Here is a 24,807-nt window from a genome sequence, read left to right as displayed (position 1 = left end):
CCCCGGGGCACTTTGTAATTGAGCTACATCACCAGCTCTTCTCCCCACCCCGTTTTGAGATAGAGTCTCGCAAATAAGTTGCTTAAGGCCTTGGTAAGTTGCTGAGGCTGGCCAGGAACTTTCATAATTCTCCTGCATTGGTGCCTGGCCAGTTCAGGTTCAGGTCGTTTGAGGAACTGCTGAGGCATAGGCAAGAAATAATCAGGACATGACCACAGTCTGTTTGGCCATGTCTCTTTGGCATGTAAAATAACTTCAGTGAGTGATACTACAAGTATTTGGACAGGAATTTTATTTGAAATTTTTAAATTGAGGGGGGAAGAAGTAGGAGAGAGCAAAAGGGGGAGAACATGAACTGAAATCCAATTCTGTGTATATACAGATTTGTCACAGTGAACCCAACTACTATGCATAACAGTAATGCTCTAATAAAATGTTTTTTAAAATGATATTAAATTTTGTGCCTAATAACTAATACTTATTTACATAGCACATCCATTATCCTGTTTATGTTAGTGGTTAGTTTTAATTTTTCATTGAAGAATGTCTTCCCAGGTCAACAAATACTTTTTAAAACATTGTTTTGCTGGGCATAGTGGCACATGCCTGTAATCCCTGCAGCTCTGGAGTCTGAAGCAGGAGGATTGCAGGTTCAAGGCCAGTCCTAACAATTTAGTTAGGCTGTAAGCAACCTAGTGAGACCCTGTCTCAAAATTTAAAAAAATAAAAATAAATTTTTAAAAGAAGGGCTGGGGATGTGGCTCAGTAGTTAAGCACCTCTGGGTCCAATGCCTGGTACCAAAATTAAATACATAAATAAATAACCATTGTTTTTCCTAGAGGAAGTCTTAGTATGACATTTGACATATTAACATTCAACTTCGTCCTGAGATAAGTAATAAGCAGTAGTTAATAGTGATGCTCTTGAGATGATTAACAGTAAAGCCTTCTAGTCTGTAATTCTGAAATTATATTAGGAATTGTGTTAATTGGAGTAACTGGTTAGGTAAAAGTTTCAAATGTGTTCCTTTTGAACTAAAATAACCATCGAAGTATAATGATCCTGCAAAAGGTAGTCAGAAGATATTAGGACATGAGTTTGGATTTTGTCTGACCAAACTTATTTTACATATTGGACTGAATATAAAACCATCTTTGAATCAGTGAGGTGTTTCCCAGATCTCTTCTTGGGATTTAAGGAAAAACTTGTTGAATCATTCTCTGAAAATAAAGACTGATTTATTTGAATTATGAAATTAAAATCTAAAATGTATATGTCGCCACCAAGTGGCAGAGAAAAGAATTGCCATAATTACTTAGAGTACTAGGAAAGATGAGAAAAGAAAGGCAACATTGTTTCGTTGTAATCTTTACAGCAGCTATTAAATGCTGTAAGCTAACCCTTTATTGGTCAAACTGTTCCCTGAGCATTTAGTTCATATTGACTAACTGTCTAAATTTTTAAAATCATTCTTTTCACACTTATAGAGATGTGTTTTAATTTTCTCCTGTCAGTTGTATAGCCTTTTATTTTTGTCGCTGTTCCCTTTAAGTTATTTTTCTATATTCCCTTTTTGTGTAAATGTGTGCATACACACACGCACACACACACAGGTTTTGTTGTACTGGAGATTGAAGTCAGGGTTGGCACTTTACCACTGAGCTACATCCCCAGCCATTTTTATTTTTTGAAACAGAACCTCCCCAAGTTACTTATTGGGGCCTCACTGAGTTACTGAGGCTGGCCTTGAACTTGCAGTCCTCCTGCCTCCACTTCCATAGTCTCTGGGATTATAGGCGTGCACCACCATGCCCAGTTATGTCTTTGATTTTATTACTCTATTACTACTGAAGTTTATGGAAGTGAAAATTTGGTTCATTCACTGTTTTTTTTGTGTGTGTGGGGGGGTGGCAATATTGGGATATTTAAGAAATGATTTTATCAGCTCATTATAGATTCTCAGTGTTAAGATCATATTCAATCCATTCTTATATCATAGCTTTTCTGAAAAAAGGTTGATAAAGAAAAACAAGGTCAGCTCACAGGCTATTAGTCTTTTTTTTCTCTTAACATTTATTACATGATTAGAAAACCCTTTGAAGACAGAACTATGATCAGTTTTTGAGTAAAGAATTTTGGGGGGGAGGGCGGGTGGGTATTGAGCATTGAACCCAAGAGTGCTTAACCACTAAGCCAAATCCCCAAGCCCTTTTTATTTTTATTTTGAGAGAGGGCCTCGATGAATTGCTTAGGCCCTTGCTCAGTTGCTGGGACTGACCTTGAACTTGCAGTCCCCCTGCCTCAGCCTCCTAAGTTCCTGGGATCATAATTGTGCACCACTGTACCTGACAAGTTTTTTTTTTCTATTTGCTAAATTCATACCCTGTTATTTTCATGCATTTTGACACAGTGCTCCTGAGAAAAACAAGACTGCTCCTTCTTTTATTGTTTTAGCCCTCTCTGTGTTTTTCAGGTATAAAATAAAAATACATATTGAGATAACTCTTTGAGGTTTGATTGCTACATTTGGTATATACTATCTTAAAGCCCAACTGTTCAAGTTTTATAGCTGGTTGTGCAAGTTTACTAAGGAGTCTTAATGTTAGTGTTCAGTAAAATACTTAAAGGAGACCAGTTTCCAAAATTGATGCCTTCTCAGCCTCCTCAGAGTATACTAGCCTGGTGTGCCATGGTAAGCATTGGGTGACTCCCAGCATTAGAAGCCAGATGATCCCTGATGTAGACTTAATCTGAACCTACTCCAAACTAGCTAAGTTAATCCAGGCATTCCTCCAAATTTAGCGTGACTTGAAACTGGACCCGCTACCATAACTGTGACCTTTATGTTCATGGCTTCAGTATGAATAGTGAGACACAAAAGGTGCTCTTCGTTTTTGTTGGTTTAGATGAACATGAAAAGCCTACAGAGGTGTCCCTCCTTACTCCATTTGATTTCTAGAGCCCATTTGGTCTACTCAACTATCACCCCGGCTTCATCTCCTGTTGATCCCCATTTTTCTACCCAGCTACTCTCCTGTTTCCCCACTGTCGACCCTCGTTTCTACTTCAGAGCCTTTTGCACTTGCTCCCCACTCTGTGGAAATGCACTGTCCCCGTACATCCCCATAATTTTAGATTGTGACATATAGTCGACTTCTTAAGGGATTGTCCCTGGCTAACCCAGGTGATTCACATTTCAAGTAATTCAAGTACTCCATCCCTGCTTTCCTCAACACACACCAATACTTATTACCAACTAGCAGAGTACACACATTATTTTAATCCTTTCTTCTTTTTTATTGCGTCTCTCCTATTAGAGTATAATTTCCATGAAGATAGGAATTTTGTCTGATTATTTTACTTGTTTGATTTTACTACTAATTTCCCAGTGTCTGGTGTCCACTAGAGGTGTCATATGTAATTTGGAGAAATAATGAATAGTAAATAAACCGAACTTACTTTTTAAAATTACTTCTGAAGTAGTTTTGATAGAGTTGGAAAAAGGCACTATTATGTATTTTGAGTCAGTTCAGTAGACATTGTAGTAGACTCTGAAGGGGAAGCAAACTAGAAGTTCTACTTCTTACCTTCAGGACGTCCAGAGAGTCACATCCAGCCTGCTGGTGTCTGTGTGTTTGCATTTGAATGCATGAATACCAGGTGCTTAACAGTTTTTACTTTTAGTCTGTCCCCTTTGGGTCCACAAAGTTTAATAAGTATAAATTGGTTGCCACATATTAATATAGGAATTTCATATAAAATTTGATTTCAGTTGTCTATCAAACAGAGGGTGTGACAAATACTAGGCCCACATACCCTTAGTTCACCAATGCATGAGTTTATATTCACACAATTGGCCACTCCCTATTGTTTTCTTACAATTAGAGCCACACACCAGTGGCTGAGTATCATTGCATTTAAGCTCTTGTTTTTCTTACAGTAGAGTTAACAGAGTTAAGGACCATTCTGCCATACTCATAACTATCCAAAAAGTAGGAATTACTGTGAGGACTGGTTTTTTGTTTGTTTGTTTTTCAAGAAAGAGGAAGAAACCTATTTCTTTGGGTAATTAAATGAGAGTTTCTACTCGTTTATCATATGTCTAGTTCATTCAATTATATTACCTAGCCCCTTCTGAGTTTTCAGGCCTGTTGGAGAAACATGACATACATGTTTTGACGTATGTACATGTCAGCAAGTGTAATTGTGCAAAAGTGAATTCATGGCCTGAGCTATATAAAATATGGGGTTTGAGCTAGCTTTGAAACAATTATTTTAATTGCCAGAGATTATAAAGAAGTTATTCTAGGTAGGAGAATTTGTGAGGGTGATTTTTGGCTACTAGAGAAACAAACCTGTTACTAGTCTGGGTTGAAAGAAAAGAGTGTGTTGTTCCTTTAGTATGAACTATTTATCTGTTATTTACAGTGCATGAGGAATTCCAGGTGTAAGATATGTAGAACACAGGCAACACTGCTGTCATAGAGCGCCCATGCGATGATCCATTTTGCTTTTAATCTTTAATTACTTAATTTTATTAATATTTTAATAGTGTCTACTTGAAGCCTTGCTCTAAGTGCTATTTCCCAGATGAATTAGCAAATAACGTTAAATGTAATAACCATAGCAGTAATAGCATTAATTAATGATTCTATTATTTTTTTAGTAGACCTTAATTAGTAATCACAGATTCTATGATGGGATATCATGTTTTATATATTGGATTGGATTCATTGAACTCTAGTAGTTCAAACTTTGAGCTACATGGAAAGTTTTCTGCTCTAAGAAGTAATATAGTCTAACTGTGTGACTCCAGTATTTAACCTGAACAGATACGACAATTTTGATTTCTATCCCATAGACAATATTTGCATTATGAAAGGCTTCACTGAAATTTTTCTTTAGGGAATTAATTGACTCAGTACCATTTCAATGTGGTGTTTTCACATGTTCAGGAAAAGGAAATGTCTTGAATCTAATTACTTTGTGTTTGGGTTCCCCTCCCTCCCCAATCGTTCTTCAGGTTCTTTTGCCCTCCTCCTTGTGTATATCTTATGGGCAGTGGATGGAAGAAAAAAAAAGAACAAATGGAACGTGATGGTTGTTCTGAACAAGAATCTCAACCATGTGCATTTATTGGAATAGGCAATAGTGACCAAGAAATGCAGCAGCTGAACTTGGAAGGAAAGGTAAGTCAAGATGATCGGTTCCCTGTAAAAGTGGCACCATGGTACCACAATATCACTTCCATATTCATTTTTGTGGAATTGATTTTTTTAATGACTATTAGTGACCATTTCTTGTATATGTAAATCAGAACCAGAAGTACTTCTCTCACATAGCTGTGGTCTCGGCAGTTGACATCTAAAAGTGGTAGGCGGGAAATTTCTGCAGCTGACTAGCAGTTTTAGCAGGCTGTAAGTTAGATTTCCTTTGGAGGCTGATGAATTTAGGAAGCTAATCATTTATATTTTAACAGAAATGTATATTCAAATATCAGTGAAAATGCATCAATAATGTTTTACTCTCAATCTTCTTATACTACTTTTTAACGTGATTCTTGCAAATTCAGGCAAATTATTGCGGGGGGGCGGAGCTTTTATCTGCGTTATAAAGATAATTTACCTAACAGCATTGCAGAGCACAGCTGTGCTATAGACAAGAAGAGCTACAATTAGCACTACTCAAGGTTTAGAGGTTTTTCTTCGAATAATTTGCAAGGGAAATAAATTTATCAACTAGTTTTACTAATTGTATTTTGTGTATTTAGAAAGTAGGAACTACTTAGTGCCTGAGTACTGAGAAATAATTATTCATTTAGCATTTATTATTTTCCCTTAATATTAAAATTCAGAAAATGTTTTGATCTCAAAGATTATATGAATGTTTTTAGTGCATAGAAAGCTATTTCCTTATTCAGTAAACCTTTCTTGAACATCTTGGTTTTGCTGTGTTGTATTTGACTCTAGGGATAGGGGATGGAGGGTGAAGTGGAAGGTAATAAGCTAGGGAATTTGTATTCTTAAATTTAGTTTTAGTCATTTTACAGAGAGTGAGTGCTGAAGCCTCTTCCAAATCTTATTTATATGTTGTTTGTATCATTATAATTATTATCAGTCACGTTTCTTTACTATGGATTTTCAATTAGTTTTGGGATGCCCGAGCTTCTGGTTACCAGTGTATATAATTTTTTTTAATTCAACTTCATTGCTCTTTTTATCCAACTCCAGCTTCAGTAATTTTATCTTTCAGGGAGGTAATACCAAACAAACCAAAAATAGCGTCACTGACTGCCTTTCCCGGCATCATGGTATAGTACCACCATATTTAAATCCTGTACCCTTAGCTGCTGCATCAGTGTGAAGATCTTCCTGCTGTCTTCCATTATATCTCTTTAAATCTTCTGTCATTACACCTTTTCCCAAGGCCTGCACATTGGCAGAAAGAAGAACATCTGGGAGCTGAGCATTTAACTAGTGTTTAAAACATCTGCTAATAGGCTAGTACAGTATCTGTATGCCAAGCATATATGTTAAAATATAATTTTAATGGAAAATGCTATTAGAGAAGTCTGTATAAAGTATTAGACTCGGTAGAAGGTCCTCCAGGCAAAAAGAACAACATTATCTTGTGCTTGGAGCATAAGGTTATAAAAACAGTTTAGCCCAGGTGGACAAAGACTTTGTGACCAGAAGAGAGTTGTTACAGTATAGTTCTTATTCTTAAAAATTACTTATTTTTGATAGCATTATTTTATTTCTATAATTCAATTATTTTGCTTTTTTTTGGTCGCATTAGATCTGGTGTTTTTCATCTCAGGGCAGTGTTTTGTTTCCTAGCAATCTTGTTTTCAGAGAGTTGTTTTTAAGTTAAACAGTGTTTTTTATTCCTGGAAAGATTATTATATGCCGTTTTCTGCTCTGAAATCCCATTAGCTAATATAGTTTAGTATGTCAGAGCACTTGTAATTTAGTTTTTGTTTGCTTATTTTCTTGAAGTCTTAATATTTTCTGTGAGTGAGTGACTTTCTCCATTTTTTCTCATAGAATTTTAGTAGTTTGTGGTCAGTGGCCTTTGATATTTTAAAAATAATTTCTTGATGAAGTTATCTCAGGTATGATTTTTGTGGATTCATTGACTGTAATTGAAGCTATATTTTTTTCTTTCCAAGGAGATACGTGTGCGTTTGCTTTTTATAAATGAAGTTCCTTATGTGTAGGTCTGAAGGCCCCAACCTGCTTTCCTTTTTTTTCTTAAGTGTTTCACGATCTATTTATGCTAGACTTCATTATTTTTCTCTTTCCTGACACAGATCATATCTATTAAGGTTAACACTCATAATTAAATGATCTTAACCCTTTTAGGCTTTACCTTTAGAATGCAATTCCCTTTAGCTAGATAAACCTTTTTGTGTTTATACTTCTTGTGACCATCTCCTTTAGTACATTGATATCCATTTTAATAAACATCTTGTGTTGCAAAATCCCATTGTCTCATCTTAATTTGACCTTTAGTGCTGTCATTTTTAAAAGTATGATGGACCCAGGGATGCAGTAACTACGTGTGTCATCTTCTGAGCCTCGGGTGAAAGGAGCTAGGTGACTGAAAAGTGCTGTTTCTGTTTTTCTTGTTACTGTAATTGGTGTTATTTTGCATTTTGCAGAGCAAAGTTTGTCAAAACTTTTACCCAACTTTTGAATGTATAAAAACATAAGTATAGAATATTCAAGCTGGCACTTAAATTTTCTTTTGTAGCTTTCTCTGTTGAGGAATAAAAACTACTGCAGTATTTTTGTCTACTACTAATGCTGCCTATTAGTAAGATTTTAGAGACAAAAACCTGGAACTCAGTGGCCATTTCCTAAATGAATGGTATTTGCCCTGCTTTTTCAAAGGAACACACAGCAGAGGTAGTAGAAGGCACTTGATTAGCATAATGTTGGGTTTTTTAAAAAATATTTTAGTGTCATTTTATCCTGTCTGGAAAAGGATGTCAGTAATTTATGACCCTCCTCAGGGCTCGAGGGAGTAGGAAAGATACTAGAGCTGTTAAATATAAATATAATTGAGTAGCAGCATTTTGAGGTATCCTTGCTCCTTAGTAAATGCTGTACCTCTTGAAAACTTAGTTTTCAGCTTCCTGCTGTGATGTTCAGTTCCCATATCTCATCCTGGAGGACAAAGTTCATCTCCAGCTCCAGTAGCACCTTGTAGATGCCACTTTCATCTACAAGGACTTGTACTGGTCCCACTTTCATGTTTGGGATCCAAGATCTTGGTCTTTACAAGCTGAATGTGGCCTTGTCCTTATGAGTACTGGCTTAGGAAGAGGTACAACTCTTGCTAGAACTCATTAAATGTCCCCCACAGTGTTTGTATTTTATTGACTTCATAAGGAAAATTTTGTACTTTCTGTTCAGAGATCCATTTTGATCATTTTTACAGTTGATTTTACCGGCTGCCCATTGGAGTGATTTTATTTAAACCTGATCAAACCTGGTCATGGGCTCTGTTTTAGGCACATAAACAGTAAGGTTTTGATTCTATTGATACTTTACTTTTCTTTCACAGAACTATTGCACAGCAAAAACATTGTACATATCTGATTCAGATAAGAGAAAACACTTCATGCTGTCTGTAAAGATGTTCTATGGCAACAGTGACGACATTGGTGTGTTCCTCAGCAAACGGATAAAAGTCATCTCCAAACCTTCCAAAAAGAAGCAGTCATTGAAGAATGCCGACTGTATGTATACTTCAGTTTTGTTCTTTGTCCTGAACTCCCACCAGGAATTGATAAGACACACTTTTTTTTAATTAAAAAAAATTGCTTTTCTCATAGCCAAGTTTTTGTTTGTTTGTTTGTTTTTTGTACCAGGGATTGAACCCAGGGGTGCTTTACCACTAAGCCACATCCCTAGCCTTTTTTATTTTTTATTTTGAGACAGGGCCTCAGCCTCCAGAGCCACTGGAATTACAAGTATACACCACCAAGCCTGACAAATTCATTCCTTACTAGTATTTTTGGGTCTTCCTGTCATATTGGGGTGTTGTTGTTGTTGTTGTTGTTGCTAATGGTGGTGCCAGGTCTAAGGAATTGCCTGGTCTAAGGAATGGTTTTCAACTAGAAATGGTTCCTTATTACTCCCTAGGCATATTTTTGAAAATGGGACATTTTTTTCCTTTCATTGTCAGTTACTAGAAAGGATGTGATGTTTGCATTTGATGTTTTTGGGCCAGTGATGTTAAATGCCCTGCAGTGTCCAAGATAGTTCCCATTCCACAAAATACTGATCCATCTAGAATGTCAAAAGCACCTCTTTGAAAAACATTAAATGGGCTTCAGAATGCCATCCTGAGAACCTAAGCAAAATTTTAACATCTATAGCAGAGAGTGCTGTCTCATCAGCCAGTTTCTAGACTACCAAAAATACATACTGTTTGAATTATACATTTTAGCATCAATGCACAATTTTTATTTAATTTACCTTTATTATGGAACTTTTTCAAATTTATATAAAAGGGAAAAAGAAATATAATTTAACAGTTCACCCAACTGCGATAGTTTTCCCAATTTTATTTAATTTTTTTTAATCACCACCAAGACTTCTTCCTTTTTCATGTAAATCTCAGGCATTGTCCTTCTAACTAGATTTTCTGCAGTAGTGACTCTCACACATAATTTTTTTTTTAAATATCATTGCACCTTATTTGACGGCAGTACTTCAATGCTATTTAGTAGCCATTCTGTGTACAGATTTATCAATATCTCCTCAGTGTCTTTTTTTCAGTTGATTTTTTATTTTGCTGTTTCATTTTACAGTTTATTTGTTCAAACCTAGAGCCAAACAAACTTCAACAAATTTTAATCTATGTTGGTTTCTTATTTTGCCCCCCTTTTTCTCTTGACATTCATTTGTTGAATAAACTGGGTAATTTTTCCTGTGGAATTTCCATATTCTGAATTTGGATGATTACATTCTGTCTCTGATCTTATGAACTGGTAGTTAGACTTTTCAAATTAGCTGATACCAGGCATGGTGATGCATACCTATAATCCCAACAACTCAGGAGGTCAAGACATGGGGATAGCTAGTTTGAGGCCAGCCTCAGCAACTTAGCAAGACCCTAAGCAACTTAGCGAGACCCTGTCTCAAAATAGAAAAATTAAAAGGGTTGGGGATGTGACTCAGTGGTAAAGTAACCTTGGGTTCAATCACTGGGATCATAAATAAATAAACAAATAAATAAATCCCTAGTACCATAAGTAAATAAATAAACAAGTAGGCTGGTCATTTCCATCGGATCAGAAATCATATAATATCTGGATATCCCTTTTTTGGTCAGGTTAGATTGATTATAGTAAGTTTAGTTGGTAGTGTAAAATGTGTTCGTGAAGTTCCTTCTGCTGCTTGTAACTGAATGGCTATAGCTAGCCGTTATTTCATCAAGGGCTACAAAATGGTGATTTTTCTATTTCTTTATTCCTAACTTCTGCAATTGTTAGTTCAAGTTTTCTCTGCATAGAACTTTGCCATATCAGCTATTTGCTTCAGAATGTAGTCAATAGAAGAAAAGGCAGGATAAATGCTTGTTCACTAATTTGCACAGTAATATTTTTAGAAACAATGAGGTTTTAGTGGTTTGGTTTGTCTGCATTTCATTTTGTTTCATTATGCACTCATGGGTTTTTATGGTGGATATATTTTATTCTACTCAGTCCTTATTAGTGTCATCATTTACTTAATACTGTGGCAAATTACACGCACATTAAAATAGGTAGAGTTGCATATAGAATAAAACCCCTCGTGTTCCTCTTCTGACTTCAGTAGTAATCTCAACCTCAGGCCAAATCTCACTTCATTTTCAGCTATACCCCAAACCCAGACCCACTTTCCTGTCTTCTAATTTTAGTCTGATGCAAATCCCAGACATTATGTCATCTGTAAATATCCCTGTGTGACTATAAAAAATGGGGTTCTCTTATAATCACAGTATCATGATCACATGAAAACAATATATAAACAACTGTAAGACAAGTTTTTTTTTACTATCATCATATATAATTTGTGTTCAAAGTTAAAACTGTTCAACTGTTAATTTTTCAATTTATTTGAATCAAAATTGATATTTACCAGATATTAGAATATATATTGTGTTGAGATGTCCTTGAGTATTCTTTAATCTGTGCCCTGCCTTGAAGTATATTTATTCGAAAGATTTTAGCTGTTAGTGATTTCCACATTTGGATTTTGCTAATTTCATTCCTTTGGTGTAGTTTAATGTATTTTTGTAAATTGGTTGTGCCAGAAACAACTGGACAATAGTTAAGGTGAAAAGACAGATTTTATTCAGTACTATTGCTGTAAGGGAAAAGATACCTAAGTATAGGACTGAATTCATTTTGAAATACCATAGACAAGTAGGGATGTATAACCATGGATTAAAGTGAGGAGGTCGATGAATGGAAAAAATATAAAGGGTAGGGAAATCTTTGCTAAACTGCTTAGCAGGAGTCCTGCTAAAGGCAGTCAAAGGTGATCACATATCAAGAATTGGGGCTTGATTTAGAATCTGCTGCACCTAGCCAAGCAAACCTTGTATGTTAGTAAGCTTTATGGCACAGTAACTAAAATACTGCACAAGACCAACTTTGAGTTGAAGTTTTGGGATCACAGTTTAGAGGTTCAGTCCATGGTCAACCAGTTCCATTGCTTTGGGCCCAAGATATGGCAGAATACCAAGGCTGAAGGGCAGCAGCAGAGGAAAGCTGCTTACCTCAGGACAATTAGGAAACGAGAGGAGGGGAAGAGCCAAAGGGACAAGATATCATCCCCAAAGGCTGTTCCCAGTGACCTGCTGCTTTCAACCATACCCCACTTGCCTAGAGTTACCACCCAGTACAGTTGTCCTTTCAGATTATTAGTCCATCAAGTGAATTAATTCACCGATTAGATTACAGTTCTTATAATCTGATCATTTTACCTGCATTGGCACAGGAGCCTTGGGGGACAACAAAACACAGTGACAAAGATCCAAAGACTAGTTGGAAAGAATACTGAGGAGCCTCTGTAAAGTTTGTTTAGAAGGGAATTTTTGTGTATGGTTAATCTTAGAATCTTCATAAGATTTAAGTTTGTTATTTTTTTTGTTGTTGTTGCTGAAGGGCAAGACACTTCATGGATGGTCATGTCTCTCCTGTAACCAGTCTGGTATTCAGTCTATTTTCACTTTAAATTACATAGTTTTATTTAACTATTCTAATTTTGTTTTTATGTTGAATATTAATTTCTTGATGGTGGAGAACATACTTCACTTTCAGAATGTTTTCATAAGTTATGTGGAAAGTAACTTTCTAACTTGTATTTTTCACATCTTAAGTATTTACTTATGGTACATTTTCTTGCAGTACAATGTTTAAGGTATTTTAGAAGGCAGCAGTGTTTTCTAAAATCACAACACATACAGGCAAATCCTTTTCCATGCATATATTCTGTAGGATTGGACACAGGCATTTGAAGACACACACACACAATCAAATTTGCTCTTTGGGAACCACTGCTTTTTCTTTCAGTGATTTTTTTTTTTTTTTTTAATCAGTGATTTAAATACACATTGTTTAACTATGTAAATGGTATTATCTACTTAATCAAATTGGACATTTATTATTTTAAAAATAATTTTTCCTATAATGATTGCTCCATTAAACATACTGTGCAGGTCTCATTTTAAAATGACTTCTATGAACATATTTTATATCATTTAGCTTGACATTATTATTAAGTTACCTTGATCTTTTTCAGTGTCATCTGTAATTTGTCAGGTAAATATTTGTCATCAGAATCTTCATTCTGATGCAGATTATACTTTATATTTTTATAATAAATAATTTTATATATTTATTAAATTATAAAAAATAATCATAACTTGCCAAGCAGAAGTCCCTTCTTATTGTCACCCCCACCACCCAGTCACATAAACAGCAGCTGTTTTTTCTTTGCAGTGTGCATTGCCTCAGGAACAAAGGTGGCTTTGTTTAATCGACTTCGATCCCAGACTGTTAGTACCAGATACTTGCATGTAGAAGGAGGTAATTTCCATGCCAGTTCACAGCAGTGGGGAGCATTTTACATTCATCTCTGTGAGTACAAAAATGTGCATGGTTAAATTCTTTTGATAATGAGTTATATAAGTGTATTAATTTTTGTCATTTTTCTAAGCAGATAACAAATTTTAAAAGGTGATAATTTGATCTCTTTTTCTACCCTCTGTAGTGGATGATGATGAATCGGAAGGAGAAGAGTTCACAGTCCGAGATGGTTACATCCATTATGGACAAACAGTCAAACTTGTATGTTCAGTTACTGGCATGGCACTCCCGAGATTGGTAAGGCCCTACTTCTACTTTAGTGAAGCATGAAGTAAAAATTAATTCTTAAAACAGAAAAGTTCTAACATTGGGATATAAAAATATACTTCCATTTTATGCTTTTCAGTTTAAAAAGATAATGTCAGTAATCCCTATTACTTGTAGTTCTAATAATACCCTACCTTATTTCTGAATGCTTTAAGGACTAACTTGATACTACAAGTGTTTTGGTTTTCTTGTGTTTTTTGTTTGTTTGTTTTTGATACTGGGGACTGAACGCAGAAGTACTTTACTACTGAGCTTCATCCCCAGCCCTTCATATTTTTTACTTTGAAACAGGATCTTGTTAAGTTGTGTAGGGTCTCACCAAGTTGCTGAATCTAGCCTTAGACTTAGAATCCTCCTGCCTTGATTTCCCAAGTTCTAGGAGTACCAGTGTACGCCATCACTCCCAGCTACAATTGCATTCTTAGTGACTTCCTGTTACGCTCTTCCTAACAAAGTTTGGTGGCTATTCCCTTTTGGTTGTATATCTCAATGTGTCAATAGAGGGCACTGTAAGTTACGGTATTTTTTATTCCTTACTAATGCATATAAGCTGTTACTTATTTTTTTGTGCCACCTGTTCTATTCTGCTATGGGATTAAGTTTTCAAAAGCATAGAAATTCTTATTCCTTTCAAAATATAAGCATATTTTTATTAGCTTCCTCTCTGACAACATAGATTTGTTAAAAATAAATAAAATTGGTATTTCTTCAGGAAAAAGGCATAAGAATTAGGACTTTTTGTTCACTAGAGCATCTTGAAACTGTAAAATTATTTTTCTTAGTGAACTGAAAACAAAAGTCCATTACAACTCTCCTCCTTTTCTGAAACAATACAATTCAATTATACTAAGGTGACAGATTTACAGGTAAGTTTGTTCCAGGTCAGACTGAGGGTGTTGTTGGGCAAGTGGAAGAATATTCAGTAATACTGTTCTTTGACATGCTTTGTATTTCATTGAGTTCTATTTTGTGGGATTATTTCAGGAAAGGCAGATTGGATCTGCAGATCTCTGAGTAAATGCATCATTTGTTTATTTTTATGTTTTGTTTCATTATTCTACTTCATGGCTATACAAGAGGATTTATTTCCCATTTGATATAATATGCTAAAATATTTGTGAATTGTAATAGAATTAATCTAAAACATTGAAGTTGCAACAAATTATAACAAAAGGTGTAAAGGTAGGGAAGGACAGTTGTTAAAAATAAAAAGAAAGAGGCAAACAAAAAAATTAACATTTACTTAGTTCTTCTAGTTTATTGCATATTATACTATTCCAAGGATGATGTTCATTTACTTTGCTTGTACTACAGAAGTTCAAGTTCAGAGGCTTACACTTCTGATCTGCAACAGCTTACATGTGTATCATCTAGAAGACAGACCCAAATGTTAAGTGTTTTCACGTAGTTTTATGCAAAGTAGAAGTAGTCCGCCTTGCTTGAAAGTCATCATTAATTGAATGTTTACATTCAAAGTTATATGATCCTCGTTATAAGAAGTTAAAATAAAAAATTAAGAGATTTATTTTTAAAAGTTTCAATACTATCATTAACATACTGATAAATTCCCTTCTGGAAATTCTATGAGGAATTCTGACTGCTTTCCTCAGAATCATAGGTAGGCTTAGATAATGCACTACTGCCTACACCTCTTGACCTCTACTGATGTGCAGTTTTCAATAGCTGCGAGCACTCTTTAGCTCTCATATGCTTTTAAAAAATAAATCCTTACCAAGTATAGTGTCACATGCCTATAATCTCAGTGATTCAGGAGGCCAAGGCAGGAAGATCACAAGTTGGAGGCCAGCGGTAGCAAATTAGTGAGCCCTGTCTCAAAAAATAAAATATATAAAAAGGACTGCAGATATACATCAGTGGTAAAGCATCCCTGGGGATTCAAGCCCCAGGACCCCAAAAAAAAAGAAAGTTAATCCTATCTTATTTTCTGTCTGAACATTGTTCTTGATGCTTCCTAAAATGTGAGCCTCATTGGAGAAAACTTTCCTTGGAAAACACTGTCCTTCCTTCCCTGATCAAATTTTAGTGGAATAAATGTCCTAGTGAAAATTCTGTTTTTTTTTTTGTTGTTGTTGTTTTGTTTTGTTTTTTTTTGGGTGCTGGGGATCGAACCTAGGGCCTTGTGCTTACAAAGCAAGCACTCTACCAACCGAGCTATCTCCCCAGCCCCCTGGTTTTTTAAGGTGCTCTCAAAACAGATTGTGTATACAGGTCTAGCCAACTAACTAGAAACCTATTAACCACTTAATTGCACAAACTCATATAGGGACATCTAAGATCTGTTCTGTTGCTATTAACAATTCCACTCCTAAGGTGCCAGTGTGTTGAAATCACACTAGTAGTCTTTGTTCCTTGTGTGGTACAGGGTGCACATCACTCCATTTGAATGAACAACCCAGTAACATAAAGTCAGCCAGTGTTAGAAATATGAATGAAATATGCTTTTATTCTCAGAGTGTATCCACTTTACCTCTGAAATACAGTAATTGCACCAGCCATTTACAAGACCAGCTTGCTTAGAAGACAGAGGGTCTGTTACTCAAGGGGCCCCTGATGCTGAGTTGTAATACATATGTACTACCTTTTGTCTCAGAATTTCTTTCTCTTAATAGAACATTATCAGAGTAAATTTTTAATGCCATCTTTGGGCATCTTTGCCTTCTTTATCAGTGAAGAGGAGATCATTCATCAGAGTCTAGTTCTGAAGAACTGTTGAGGGAAATGAAAACCCACCAAGTGTGACCCGCGTGGTCACTGTGTGTACTGTTACTGGCTGGTATTGAAATAACAGGCACATAACTAACAGTCCTAGAGATTAACTGGTTAAGATATTAAGTGATACCAAGACTTATGGAAAGCTTTAGATTTATATCATTTTTTAAAAATCAATTATTTCTCTAAAATCTAAACTTCACTAAATTTAAATACAACCCTGAGACTTGAGCCTTGAATTGAAACATTGTGCTTGAGTTTACTTAGTCTCAGACCATCTTAGAAACTATAATCACTGAAAATATAGTCTCCCTTTTAACTTAAAAATTAGTTTTGGTGGGATGACAAATACTATGACTGAGAATAATGCAGAGCCGAAAATACGTAAATATGAACAATACTAACTTTAAAAATTAGAGCTGTCTACAGTGTGGCTTAGCTGAAGTAGGATGATCTTTGAGTGTAAGTGAGGCATGAATGAAGTAGAAAGTCAGTCACATTGTGTAATATTAGTAGCACCGCTGTGAGGAGCATGTTGATTTATTTAGTCCTCCCGGTTGTTGTGAGTGCTATTATGGACGGTGGCACAGAGCATTACATGGTAGGTGCCTGTGTGCATTCATTCTCTGCATAGTCCTGAACACCTTACAGAGGCTGGAAATAACAGCAGCAAGCAGGGCAGGTTCTCTCCTCATGGAGCTTACATTCTGCTAGGAAGATAGACAGAAAACAGCTTTTTAAAAAAAATCCATATAATGTCTTTAAAGATTTATGTAGTGATAAAAAGGCCAATTAAAATGAGATAAAGAGGTGGAGGATTGGAGAGGGCTTAGAGAGATCATGGAAGTCTTTCTAAAGTAACAGTGTTGATCAGAGACAAGAATGAAGTCAAGGAACTGGGTGAGGAGCACTTCAGCCCAACAGAATGAGTATAGCAGAAATTAAGACAGGAATGTGTGAGGACCAGTGTAGCCAGAGCAAAGAGAAGAAGGGACAAGGGCAAGAAATGAAGCTGCAAGGTTAGCATGGGTAAGATCTTCTGGGGTCCCTCTCTGTCTAAGGTAAGGACTTTATCTTATCTGTGTATGCTAGAAGGCCACTGGAGGCTTTTTAAACAGAACAATGGCCTATCTGTGTTCAGAAGGATAATTCTGATTACTGTGTGGAGAAAGAGTGTAGGGATGTGGCAGTAGAAGCCATTTATTGAATTGTGAGAAATGATGTTAGGAAAATCAAAATCCTGCTTTTGATATGCTACACTTTAGTTGCATATATTGGACATCATAAGATAGAAATGTTGACTAGATGATCTTCAACTTCTGATCTCTAAAACTGTGGCAGAATACATTTGCTTTGTTTAAAAAAAAAAATGTTGAATAGGTAGTTAAATATAAAAGTTAAATGCAGGGGAGTGAATAGGCCAGGGGCTCTAGACTTGGGAGTTGTCAAGCTCTACATAGTGTAGAAAGTATGGATTACAAAGGGAGGAGAAGTTGTAGCCCCCAGAGGAGAATGTCTCTGTCAGATGCCTCCAAGAAAGTAAAATAAGACAAAGAAGGAGAAATGCCATGAGATCATCTGTCTGAAAATCCTCAGTGGCCTTGATGAGCAGTTGTTTCAGTTCAGACTGCAGAGACTGCAAGATATGGGACAGTGAAGAAGAGGCCTTGGCTCTCAAGGGAAAAGAGAAACAGTTAGTGAGATGGAGGGATGGGGATATATAGTCAAGGAAGGGTTTTCTTTGCTCTTGATTTTAAGATGAGAAATAGTTCATATACTGTGGGAATTGACCAATAAAAGGGGAAAATGAGAGTAAAAGTAGTTTTACTATCCTCACCTCATCATCATCATATATTTAATGATTTCCTTCTATGTGATAAGTGTCATTAAGTTTTGCTAGTACTCTCTTTCAGAGATAACCATATGTGTTTTGAGGACTGTTTGGGTTATAAGATTGTAGAGTGTAATGGAGAAAAATTGGGCAGCCAGCTCTGGGATCACGTTCTGGTCCTTCAGCTACCAATCTGAGGATTTTGAGCAATTTACCTTACCTTTCTGAGCCCATCTCCTAGTCTGCAAAAACTATTTTAGTTTACTTTGTTTTTAAGTATGTAAATAATTGGGTAATGAATATAAAATGTCTGCACTGACTAGCACATCCACAGTAACCTTCTAGGGATTTCCCCCTTCATTGTTGGAATATTTATATATCATTAGGAATATCATCAGAACTTGCTACTTAAAATATGTTCCACAAACTAGCAGCATTAACATCAACCTGATAATATGTTAGAAATGTAGAATAGCAGGCCCCACATGAGCCCTGCTTTATTAGAAACTATTTTTCACAAGAATGGGATGATTTATATGTGTATTAATATTTAGAAAGCACTGGTGTAGAAAACCAGTGAAGGCCTGCCCTGTTTTAGATTTTCATCGAAGAGAGTAACAATTTCTACATTCTGATGTGCTTGCAGTCTTAAAGGATTTTTTTTTTTCATTCCTAGCCTTATGTTTTTCTATGTATAGATATAGGACAGTTAACTGTGGTATATTATTTTATAGCATAAATTTTTCTGTGTACTCTTGACATTCTACAAAATGATAACTTTTTCAATGTGTGGATGACCTTTTATTTTTAATTATTGAAATATAGATAATTAGGAAAGTTGATAAACAGACAGCATTACTGGATGCAGATGATCCCGTGTCACAACTCCATAAATGTGCATTTTACCTGAAGGATACAGAAAGAATGTACTTGTGCCTTTCTCAAGAAAGAATAATCCAATTTCAGGTATGTTTTAAAATTACTGATGAAATTAAAATATGCAAGTAAGGCTGGGGGTGTAGCTCAGTGGTACCTGGGGGGTCCTGGGTTAGATCCCCAGCACAATAAGTAAATGAAATGTATAAACTATTGGATTAGCAGTTTACAGAAACATGAAATTTTCATTTGCTCTTAATTGTATCCAAATACCTGATGCTGTATTCAGATATTAATCTCAGGCCCAGGGTCCTTAAGACATGCTGGTGATTCTATCTCAGGGAAGAACTCAAAACTGTAAAAATGGGACTGGGGTTGTGACTCAGTGGCAGAGCGCTTGCCTACTATGTATGAGGCACTGGGTTCAATTCTCAGCACTGCATGTAAATAAATAAATAAAGGTCCACCAACAACTAATAAAAATAATTTTTTTAAAAAACTATGAAAATGGGCTCAGTAGATAGCTCAGTCGGTTGAGTGCTTGCCATGCAAGCCCAGAGTCCTGGGTTCAATCCCCAGCACCACAAAAAAAAAAAAAAAAAAAAAAAAAAAAAACCTGTGAAAATGTTCCAGGGGCCTTAATCTGGGGATCAGAGAGCCCCTCTGAATAACTAAAAATAGATTTCCGCATGTTTAGAGAACCCACTGAAATCATGTACATGCATTGTATAGGGAAACATTTTTCTGAAAGAGGGTTCAAATTCTCTTCAGATTTACATTGGGATCTCCCAATATAGTAATGGTGACATGATTCAAAAGCTAATTTTTAGCTGCATCAACTCAGAAGATTTTATAAGAATATTATGAGATGGGCATATGATTTAATAATACAGTTATAATTTCATGTAAACTTTTTTATAAACTCCCATTCCAGGGGAGATGGTCACGTACACTAATGAGTGACCTGGGTCCCCCATCTAGGTATATTATGGCAGGGGTAGGAGGTTGCCAGTCCAGATCTTGGTTTCTTCTGCTAAAGTGCATCAATATCCGGCTGTTCTCTAAACATAAGGGACTCCCATGATCTCAGTGTCTTAAAGAGCCCTTAAGAATTTTAAACATCTATTTTACATCTCAAATACTGATCTTGTACTCATGAAATTGTACCAGTAATGTGTACTATTAAGGAATGTGCTGAAAGGTAATATTAGTCATTCAATATATCACTGAAATATTTAATATTATAACAAAAGTGGCTGTTTGGTTTTCATACTATTATTCTGTTAAATATATAATATATCATAAATATGAATATGTGAATATATAAAATTCGTTGGCAAGGCAACATGCTTTAGTTCTCCTTGTTAACACCACTCTAAAAACTATGAACACTCTGTAAATGTTATTTGGTAAATTTTCTTATGATGTATTTTATATAAAACTGAGTTTCTGAATATTCTTTCTCCATAAGGCCACTCCATGCCCGAAAGAACCAAATAAAGAGATGATAAATGATGGAGCTTCCTGGACAATCATTAGCACAGATAAGGCAGAGTATACATTTTATGAGGGAATGGGCCCTGTCCTTGCCCCAGTCACCCCTGTGCCTGTGGTAGAAAGTCTTCAGGTGAGACCACTTAGTTACAATGTAACTTGTAGCATTTTGCAACTGCTTTCAGCTGTAGCTTGGCATCATTTATTTCACAGTAGTTTTTATTTTTTTCTTTAAAACTTGTGACCTGGGGATTTTGTTACACATTGTTTGTTGAGATAAAAATGAAAATAAGGTCAGGCATGGTGGCATATGCCTGTAATCCCAGCCACTTGGGAGACTGAGGCAGGAGGAACACAAGTTTAAGGCCAGCCTCAGCAACCTAAAGAGAACCTGTGTCAAAAAATAAAAGGGGTTGGGGATGTAGCTTGGTGGTAAAGTGCCCCTCGGTTCAATCCACAGTATCAAAAAGAAAAGAAAATGGAAACGACATGCATGCAAAGAAATTTAAATCAACTTATAGGTTATCTTGAAATATTTTTTGCTAGCTTTGTGATCAAGCCTTTTAAAGTAAACATCTTACAGATGTTGAAAGTTGAATGAGAACCTAATTTGTATACTTTAATGAAAAATGGAAAGTTGTTTCATTGTGATTTTCTGTACATTGCAGTTGAATGGCGGCGGGGATGTAGCAATGCTTGAACTCACAGGACAGAATTTCACTCCAAATTTACGAGTGTGGTTTGGGGATGTAGAAGCTGAAACTATGTACAGGTACGTGATCCAGAGGTGGTCAGGGGCAGGATACATGAGGTTATGTTCTGACATCCATAGTACTTTATTAAACAACCTTGTTTTATTTATAAAAATGTACTCGTCTTTTTCAAGTGTTTTTAAGTGACTTATTTTTCCTTCTCAGATGTGGAGAGAGCATGCTCTGTGTTGTTCCAGACATTTCTGCATTCCGAGAAGGTTGGAGATGGGTCCGGCAGCCAGTTCAGGTTCCAGTAACTTTGGTCCGTAATGATGGAATCATTTATTCCACCAGCCTTACCTTTACCTACACACCGGAACCAGGGCCACGGCCACACTGCAGTGCAGCTGGAGCAATCCTTCGAGCCAATTCAAGCCAAGTGCCCCCTAATGAATCAAACACAAACAGCGAGGGGAGTTACACAAACACCAGCACAAATTCAACCAGTGTCACATCGTCTACAGCAACAGTGGTGTCCTAACTACCGTCTTTTTGCTAGGACTAGAACTGACCTGAGTGTGGCAAAAAGTTGACAAAAAAAGAAAGGAAAGAAAAAAATGAACAATCTCTTGTGGTTTCTTCAGAAAACTTTCGTACCAGGTGATACTATTAAAAAACCCCATTACCTGCAAGTTCTGAATTGAAAAGCAGAAGCCACAGTAAAACAGAAAAACATCAATATGTACAAACTGTTGGAAATCAAATTTTTCAGCTGTTTTTTGTTTTTTGTTGCTGTTGTTTGGTTGGTTGGTTTTGTTTGGTTTTAAATGGGCAAGAAATAGATAACGTGGCTGGAATAAACATTAAGCAAACTAGAAGGCACAAATCTAACATAGTTTTTATGGACCAAGGAACTTGTATAAGCTTTAGTAAAAGGTACATTTTCACCATACCTTTTTTTATATCACAGTATATAGTACACCTTGTTACCAAATAGGTTGTTTTCCCCACCCCCTTTGAGCTTTTGCTCTAAAGTACATTCAGGTTCCAAGCTTGACCACTTGTTTAATTACCATACTCTTCCAGGTTATTTTGGTCTAAGGCTGGAACTTTTTTCTTTTTTTAAGCTGAAATCTTATGACTTTTCATGAGTTGGAAATGTTTTGATTTCAGCAAGTCAAATCTTGTAAAGGCCTGCATATTTTTTTTAAGATTATATGAAGTCTGTGCAAAAGCTTTAAAGAAAATGCCTCCGCCTTGCCTGCAATACATGCAATGTATGTTAACTTAGTCTCTGTTCTCAGACACTGTTGGTAGTTATTTCTGTGTTTTCCTTTTTTTAAAAAAAAAAAAAAATTGTATTTATAGTGGTAATCCAAGAGGTTCTAACATTTACATGGAATTCAGTGTGGCCATTTAGTCATTACTAAGTTAATGGCGCAGAACATGTTGGTCTTTGAAGTGTTTTCTCCCCCTTTCCCGTACATCAACACATCTGTGTTCCAGGGTTTGTTCAGGTTTACCCCCTCCTAATCTTGTACATAACTTGTATTATGTGTAAGTTAAACATTTTATTTTGAATTCAGAATGTTCCCAGTGATTTCATTCAGCAGGGTGTTTTCTGCCTTGTTGGCAAATGACAAAAAATATCATGAGAAGTATTTGCTACCAAGTGGTAGATGGTGCCCTATGGTAGAATGAGGAAAATCTCAGCAAAATGTCTTACTATTATCTTTTTTTTTTTTTTTTGGTAGCCTAGGCAAGAACATCATTGTAATCTGAAAACATAAGATGCTTTTATTAGGTGATCAACTAAAATAGCTGGAAGACAGTACCTTAGAAACAGATAGTTGTAAGTTTATAAAAATGCAATTGTAACTTATGTTTTCCTTTTTCTCTGCGTTTTTCTGTTTCCTCTTCCCCCATACCAAGTGTCTCCACAAATGTCTCCTACTCAGAAAACATTTCTTTCCTTTCAGTTAAGATTTGGTTGCATTCAGGGCTGTGTTGGCCTTGCATGCTAATCTTGCCAGTTTATATTGCTTCCATTCCTGCATCTTGGTTTGCCTTTGTTCCATTCTTAGGAATTGCAGCAGACTCATCGGGCTACATTTGGTAGAGGAACCACATGTGTGATGTTCTGGGACACCGTCTAGTAATACAATCATCCTTAGAGTAAAAACTACCTCTAGATTGTGGTAAGCTTTTACTGTCCCGTAAAACAGGAGCCACAAGTACCTTATGAATGCAAAACTGTAACTTCCTACAGCGTTTCCAGTGTCTTTCTGGTGTCCTGGGCTATTTTGAAAGTTAATAGATATTTTCCATTAATAGATTTTTACAAAATCATTTCTTAGCATTTTCTTTCAGCTTTGTTATCTTCATCACTCTTTTGCTTCAACTATGCCACTGTAAATACTATTCCTGACATCTTTAAATTGCCTTTTCCTCAATTTTCAAGGGGAAAGTCATTTGTAAAACATGTGAGGTGGTTAAATCAAAGTTACTGCGGTTTTCTCTTACTGCAAGCCTTCTTAATCACCCCAGGCTGCGTTGTTTTATACATAGCCTTTCTCAGATCCGCTCCAGTCACTCACTCGCTCCTGAGCGAATCCTGCCTCACTGCTGTCTGTTTCAGTGATGAAGGGCAGAACTCATTGTGGCCTTATCTTTCTTTGTTGTGACTGCTCACTGGCTTTTCCTCGCAGAGTTGCTTATTTCTGAGTGGAGTCCATTCTCCCTGCCAAGTCACGAAAGTGGCCATCGTACAGTGCTTTTGTTCCGAGTGGGAAAGCATTCTCAGTGCTGCTTTTTACCTTTAGTGGGCCACGAGTTTCCTCCACTTTCTAGATTTGGTTTTTAGTTAAGAAATCCTATTAAGTTGACCAGTAACAAATGAGATGCTTTTTTGAAGAACAAACTATCCCTTACCCAGCTTTGCAGCTCAAAATAATTTTCCAAGTTCATGGCTTTATTAAAATGAACTTGTGCTTATTTTAATGTTTATCTCTTATTTCCGTTCTTTTCTCTCTTTTAATAAGATAACTGAAATACTAGACTGTAAACCCTTTCCCTTGTTTTTTTTTAAAGTCCAAGAATGTACTTATTACTGGCATTTTCCCCACCTTTTTATGCCATTTCATACCACAGACTAAAGAGTGAAACGATACATCTGTTGTAGCTTGTTGTTCATCAGTAGTTCTTTCGTCAGCTGCTTTTTAAAATCCTCGTGAATTGGTGAGTCATTTTCAGTATACAGTGTATGGCAGCCTTGTCCTCCAGTTACAGTAGAATATGTCCCTCCCCTGATGGTGGCATTATTAAGAGATGCTGGTCATTTACCCTCATAAAGTCTCTCCTAGAGTGGTAAATGATTCAGTTAAAGTGTAGTGTGTTTGATGTTTTTGAATTTTTGGTTTAGAAATGAATCTTATTCTCTTGTGTTTCTGTGCAGTTTGTCAGAATATGCATAGAAGCCGAGCCTGTGACCCAGTACATTTTTCTTAGTGACACTGAATTTATCACATAGATTGGGAAGGCAAGCTAAAGATTTTAAATGTAAAATGCCCTTTAGATTTTGAGTGATTCCCGAATCAAACACTAGTACAATATTTAACTTGCTGCTGACTTTTCTGAAACCATGGCAACTAACGGCACCTCACATAGAATTAGTGAAATATTTGTCACTCCTACTACATAGACTTTTTGGCTGTCTTAACTGGTTAGGTTTTTTGCTCTTGTTTTTAATGAAACTGGTACCATCTGT

General features: G+C 36.1%; 1 protein-coding gene across 4 annotated transcripts in view; it reads left to right on the top strand.

The window, feature by feature from the left end:
• Rbpj (recombination signal binding protein for immunoglobulin kappa J region) overlaps positions 1-22,423 on the top strand; it is a 215,029-nt gene extending 192,606 nt beyond the window's left edge. For 3 of the 4 annotated variants that reach the window (XM_047566232.1, XM_047566231.1, XM_047566230.1), the window contains 8 exons: positions 5,025-5,190; positions 8,573-8,747; positions 13,005-13,142; positions 13,276-13,388; positions 18,805-18,945; positions 20,327-20,482; positions 21,018-21,121; positions 21,267-22,423. In XM_047566232.1, the coding sequence (XP_047422188.1) occupies positions 5,025-5,190; positions 8,573-8,747; positions 13,005-13,142; positions 13,276-13,388; positions 18,805-18,945; positions 20,327-20,482; positions 21,018-21,121; positions 21,267-21,582 (1,309 nt within the window). In that variant the 3' untranslated portion in view covers positions 21,583-22,423. The remainder of the gene's footprint in view (positions 1-5,024; positions 5,191-8,572; positions 8,748-13,004; positions 13,143-13,275; positions 13,389-18,804; positions 18,946-20,326; positions 20,483-21,017; positions 21,122-21,266) is intronic. The other variant, XM_047566233.1, reaches the window with a different exon arrangement.
• The last annotated feature ends 2,384 nt before the right edge of the window (positions 22,424-24,807 follow it).

The sequence above is a fragment of the Sciurus carolinensis genome, chromosome 10 (assembly GCF_902686445.1).
Source record: "Sciurus carolinensis chromosome 10, mSciCar1.2, whole genome shotgun sequence".
Classification (NCBI taxonomy): Eukaryota; Metazoa; Chordata; class Mammalia; order Rodentia; family Sciuridae; genus Sciurus; species Sciurus carolinensis.
Note: the sequence above shows the minus strand (reverse complement) of the source record. Positions and strands in the feature narration are given on the sequence as shown.